Source organism: Lactuca serriola, chromosome 9 (assembly GCF_051521515.1).
Source record: "Lactuca serriola cultivar US96UC23 chromosome 9, Lser_US96UC23_V15, whole genome shotgun sequence".
NCBI classification, from domain to species: Eukaryota; Viridiplantae; Streptophyta; class Magnoliopsida; order Asterales; family Asteraceae; genus Lactuca; species Lactuca serriola.
The window spans coordinates 4,302,423-4,308,422 of record NC_136416.1 but is presented as its reverse complement, the minus strand read 5'-3'; the positions used below and the strand labels follow the sequence as shown (position 1 = coordinate 4,308,422).

Genomic DNA, 6,000 nt, shown 5'->3' with positions numbered 1-6,000 from the left:
TGACAAATATGAGGTGTACTCTGAAACTCTATATCTCATCAATACATACATGATAGTCTATACATATAGAAATCCATACATTTATGTGTCTACATATGTCTTCTACAAAATGTGCTGTTTTAATTATGCGATTATGACCGGTAAACTCTCTTATAACGCCTCTTGTCATCAAAATACCTGAGCATATTTAATATTTTCATCCAATTAAACGATGAAATCATGAAGGCGTATTGTTCCATTCAAAACAACAAAACAGGTAAAATGATCACATAATTTTTATGGGGTGTTTATTTGTTTTATCTAAACAAACCGTCAAATATTCATATTATTTACATCATTTTAAAGCTTTTATAAGTAACCTAATACAAACCATCAATAATCACAGAAATATCTACCATCTTTGTTTACTTTGTCTTTTTGTATAAAAATTGATCATTTATACTGGTTAATATAGTTAATATAGTGTAGAATTGACTTAGTTTACTTTATATCTATAATATAAATATCCGATTAAAAAGTATTCTATTAAGTTATACAATTCAAAAACCATATAAATTGAGGTGAATAATTAATATACTTTCTTTAAGATGAAGAAGCGGCATTAGTCATATACTTATATGAGCTGGATAACAACAATTTCTTAATTTTGAATTTAAGTAATAATTAATACTTAAAATATAATTCTAATTCTAAGAAATAGTATTAATCCATATGAATACACTTGTGTTTTGTTTCAACAATTTCTTAACTGGCTTATGGTCTATTTTTAGTGGGTTGTATCCTCACAAAGTTGGGCCCAATAGAAAACCCATGAACGATCCAACTCACATAATAACACCAACAACACAAAACCCTAAAGAGGTTCCCGTCGCCTTATAGCACCAATCTTCACATTCATAGGTTGCAGCTCGCCGTCTTCGAAGCACGCACAGCCAATCTTCTATCCTTCTCTGTATGTGATCCTCTTCAGACATCTGAATTGTTATTCAATCCTGTGATTTGTTGATTTTATTGTTGTTATTTGTAGAGGGAGATTTAGAAAAAGAAGCGAAGATGAGTCGAGCAGGAGGTGCCGGAGCAAAGGGGGGAAAGAAGAAGTCAGCGACTTTTGTGATTGATTGTGGGAAGCCTGTAGAGGATAAGATTATGGAGATTGCCTCACTCGAGAAGTTCCTTCAAGAAAGAATCAAAGTCGGTGGTAAAGCTGGTAATCTCGGTGATTCAGTTACGATTTCTCGTGAGAAGAACAAGATCTCCGTCACATCAGACAGCAACTTCTCCAAAAGGTACTCCGCATTCCTTAAACCGGTTCAGTTATTTCCATAGTTTGCTCATTGTTCGGTTGATTTGAGTTTCTAGCCAAGTTATCACAATCTTGTTGGTGTTTATGTTCGTTATAATGCTGATGTGTTTGCTTAGTTGTCTGATTTTATGCTTGTACATGATAATGTCTCTTTTGCTGCTCGGACTAACATAATTTTGTAAGATTATAGTAATAATCTCTGATGCGCGTTTGGAATTAGAGTCTCATATTTCATTATTTCAATTGGTTTTGTGTTTTTTCTTCTTCTTTCGGCAGTCTCTTTTCCTCATTGAATGTTATATAACCAAGCATGTTTCTTGTAATCATTTATTGCTTTGAATGAAATCAGAAGTTGTAACTAAAACAGCATATCTAATGTGAGATATCTGTACTAGGATACCAAGTACCTACACACCTATGATGATGTGGATGAATATAATTTCTCCGTAGGGATGGTTGTTAGAATTTGCAATTTCCTCTTTACATGGTATGTTAATAATCTAAAAGAACATTTACTTGCCCATTGTCATTATTGCTAAGAATTAAAGACCAATAATTTTGGTTCAAAAGGTTTCCTGATTGATAGTGGTGGATGAGTTTTTGATTTGTGATGAGTTTGTGTGGAAATAATATTTTATGAATGTTCAGGTACCTGAAATATTTGACGAAGAAATACTTGAAGAAGCACAATGTGAGGGACTGGCTCCGTGTGATTGCTTCCAACAAGGACCGTAACGTATATGAGCTAAGATACTTCAACATTGCTGAGAACGAGGGTGAGGAGGAAGACTGAGATTGCTTTGTTTTATTTTTTTGGGCATGGATTTTGGTTTTGGCTTCTTAGACTTATTATTATTATTATTATCATCTCAGTTTCTATTTTCTTTGGATTTTGAAATATTAATCTGCATTAGAAGCTATGTGCTTTTGCTATTTACACTCTCTGTGTTAATCTGATTTTGTGTTATTTGATCAGTGTTGATTGTTTTTGGACTGGAAAGTCTACTATTGAAAAGCCAATGATGACATTTTGATTTTGTATTTTTTTTTTCCATTTTCAATCACTAAACTTTTTTTAAGCTGTGAAAAGTCATTGAGTTTTTTAATTTTTTTTAAGTGGTTCTTTTATGAACGGCACTAAAATTGTTTAGTAAACGTCTTTTTTTTTTAAACTTAAGCAACGTTTAGTGATTTGATGAGTACAAAAATTCAGTACTTATTAATTAAAATATAATAATATTCCGTTACTAGATGAACAACACATAACCTCCTTCTAAGTTCCTTCCTGCACTCCAATAGATCCATGTACCTGAAAACATACATGAAAATCATGTTTCAGCTCCTATGCACTTACCTAACTACAACTGATTGTTTAAAGTTCACCGATTATCTTTATTCACGAATGGTACAACATTAATCCACGGACATATGCATAGTCACTCAAGTGCGATGATGCTAATATAGTGAATGACTTTAGTGTGATGACCACTAGTTTCCTGAAACTGGATTGAAGGGAGAATGATCACTCTGAGACTTGTAAAGAAGAAAATGATGCATAAGACGATTCCTCCCAATGAAGACAATCAATCTATCCCCTTCAGAGTTACTCTCGATGAAAATGATGTATGCAATTACATCTGTTAGGTCGCTTGCATTGCATGTCTGTCTACATTAGGTAGATGAAGATGCTTAAAATTGTAATTGTGGATGAGTGAAAAGTGGCACCAGCAAAAGCAACTTGAGTAGCGAAATTAAAGCGCAAACCAACAGCGATTGTTGGTCTTAGCACTTTGGATGGTGGTTATTATTTGGTTGACCTCTTTGACCATTGTATCATAGAGATTATTAAACATATTAATTCCCATTTGGTTTACAACAGCACATTTCCACATTTCTTTTACAAAAATTTCAATCTATATTTTTGTATTAATCATTTTACATCGAAACCGAAACTGGAGAAGGGATATTCAGAAATCTTGGGTTATTTAATCAGTTGTAACTATGTTTGACAAGACAGAGACAGAGAATAGATTGGTGATATACCACCAATAACTGTCCTTTCATTTTCAAGACAAAACCAAAAAAAAAAAAAAACTATTAAAGATACATAAAATGTACTACTGATTGTTTATCTTTTGATCAAATAACCCAAATTTTTGGGAGTTCAATGACCAAACAAAAATAAAAAATCGTACATGTAATGACACCCTCCACCTACACGGTGACTGTCACTGGAGCAATTTTCTGTTGTTTCGACGAACTGTATTTCCTGGTAATGAATCTGCAGTTCAAACAAAAACCAAAAAAAAAAAAATGTGTTGGTGTTACTTAACTTATTATATATGACAAAACAAAAACCAAAAAAAGTATATAACCTAAGCGGGTCGGGTCGGTTTAGGTCCTTTATATACTTAACTTATTATATCATATGAGTTCAAAGTCTCCATACCTAAGTAAGTATATTGAAATCCTTACAACCTTCTAAATCATTTAGTTCAACTAATCATACTGACATTTTGCCACCTCTAGAATTAGAATTTAGAAAGCCAAACAAACCCGAATATTGAATAATAGTTAGTTAACACTTAACAAGGCTTGCTTAATTCAGTTGACAGGAACTAACCTGAAAAAGTCCCTCCATAGGAGCTCATACATCAACCAATTCATCCCACCATCACCATTTGAGCCAGAAGAAACCCTTGTAAATTGAACTTTTTTTCTGTTAGTAATGCAGGTTAAAAAACAGCAAGAACATGCAAAGTATACTATAGTCACATACCTGGAACTGGAAGCAGACTTCTTCAACTCATCAAACATGGAACGAGGAGAAACACATCCCATTGCAAGCCATGGGGAGATTTTGCAGGAGAAATTTGCACCATATATGCTGCTGCTGCTATCATTACTTCCATCTTTTGTTTCTTTTGGAGGCTGTGCTTCACATTCCGCTGCAAACTGTTTAAGCCTCTTCATTGCTTCAGTCTCACCTCCAACAACAGGAGCATTTACAACAGGTTTCACCTAACAACAACAGTAGATCATATTATCACATCTTTTCAATTTTTAACAAATACAGTATCAAGTTTTAAATTGTTCATACCTGACTCATAGTAGCGGTAGGATTCATACCCAAATCAACCAGAGATGGAATCTCACCAGCCTCGACATCACCACCAGATGGCAATCCTTTCAGTTGATCAACAGCCTCAATGGTCTTCCTTACCTTTATACCCTTCACTTTATCCCTAAATCCACCATAATTTGTTGGCATTTCTTCCAATTTAAATGGTAAATCTTCGATATGATACAATGTGCTCCCCCAAAAGTACTTAATCTCCACCCCTTCATCTTTCAATGCAGTCTCAATCTTTGATTCACCTTTAACGTCATCATTAGACACTTCCCTATGAGCATACACTGCCTCTGCCCCAATTTCCTTCACCAATTCCGCTAAAATAGTTTCGGGCTTTCCAATTCGGACTATAAGATCCGACCCTCTTGCCTGAAGATTCTTTCTTAAATCAGAAACTGATTCGATCAAGAAAGATGCACGATGAGGTCCAGTTTTATCGAACCCAGATGAGGATTTCCCGAAATCTCTAGGATCAAAACAGTAGACTGGTAGAACGGAAATGGATTCATTGTTGGCGGAAGTCAAAGATTCATTATCATGAACACGGAGATCGTTACGGAACCAGACAATGGAGGCACGGCGGAGACCAGCGGCGTTCGATGGGTCAGAGGGGCGGTGTGGGTTTAAAGCTAACGGGTTTTGAAGAGGGTTTGCAGAGACGGTTGATTTCAATATGGATTTGGTAGGGGGGAGGGGAGTAGAGGTAAGAGAAAGGTTGAAAAGGGAAGAGATTTGAGTAGGAATTTTGACGGTGGCAGGGATTTTGAGATTTTTGGGTGGAGAGATGAAGTGGGTGGGAAGGAGTTTAGGGAGAGAAAGTGTAATGGATGTGAAAGGAAGAATGGGAAGGTGAGATTGATGGTCTGACGGTGTTTGTGCATCTGGGTTTTCTGAATCTTGTTGTTTAGGATCCATTTTTGATTGACTGAAAATGATGAACAGGGAGGTTGAAGATGAAGATGACGAAAGCTTTGTTTTGAAGGATTCTTCAAACTTCAAAGGCTTCTCTTGTCTGAAGTCTGCTATGTTTTTACTTTTCAGTGTGTTCGGTACGAGAGAGGAAGGGGGAGGAGGAGTTAGGTGGCAATATAATATTAAGATGAAAACAATGTAATGAAAAGGGCAATTTAGTCAATTTGCGGAGGCTATCGTACATCAAGGTCATTACCTAACATTTTTGGTCCATAGTCTTCTTTTTGGAGGTTGGTAGGGAGGAAGAGATCTAGTAGTTTTTTTTTGTCAAAGTTTATGTAGAGATGCATTTTGAATGTGTTATATAATGTACTTACATATAACATGGTTATATAAGCACATTTAATACTTTTTAGCATGATATGTGATTGTACTCTTCTCTCTCTCTCTCTCTCTCTCTCTCTCTATATATATATATATATATATATATATATATATATATATATATATATATATATATATATATATATAGAGAGAGAGAGAGAGAGAGAGAGAGAGAGAGAGAGAGATAGGTTCAAATGTTTTCACTATCTATTGTGTGCCCGTATGATTGATTCTGGACCAATCATTTTAGTTATTTTAAGAAAGTAAT

General features: G+C 34.9%; 2 protein-coding genes across 2 annotated transcripts; one reads left to right on the top strand and one right to left on the bottom strand.

Moving 5' to 3' along the window:
* Nucleotides 1-812: 812 nt before the first annotated feature.
* LOC145074965 (large ribosomal subunit protein eL22z-like) lies at nucleotides 813-2,240 on the top strand. The gene is made up of 3 exons (XM_079021274.1): nucleotides 813-952; nucleotides 1,028-1,286; nucleotides 1,952-2,240. Exons 2-3 carry the CDS (start codon nucleotides 1,054-1,056, stop codon nucleotides 2,094-2,096), a joined length of 378 nt encoding a protein of 125 aa, XP_078877400.1. The 5' UTR covers nucleotides 813-952; nucleotides 1,028-1,053; the 3' UTR covers nucleotides 2,097-2,240.
* Nucleotides 2,241-3,269: 1,029 nt separating this feature from the next.
* LOC145074964 (blue-light photoreceptor PHR2-like) lies at nucleotides 3,270-5,514 on the bottom strand. The gene is made up of 4 exons (XM_079021273.1): nucleotides 4,404-5,514; nucleotides 4,083-4,324; nucleotides 3,927-4,001; nucleotides 3,270-3,584 (listed from the first exon to the last, which is right to left on the bottom strand). Exons 1-4 carry the CDS (start codon nucleotides 5,349-5,351, stop codon nucleotides 3,518-3,520), a joined length of 1,332 nt encoding a protein of 443 aa, XP_078877399.1. The 5' UTR covers nucleotides 5,352-5,514; the 3' UTR covers nucleotides 3,270-3,517.
* Nucleotides 5,515-6,000: the final 486 nt, after the last annotated feature.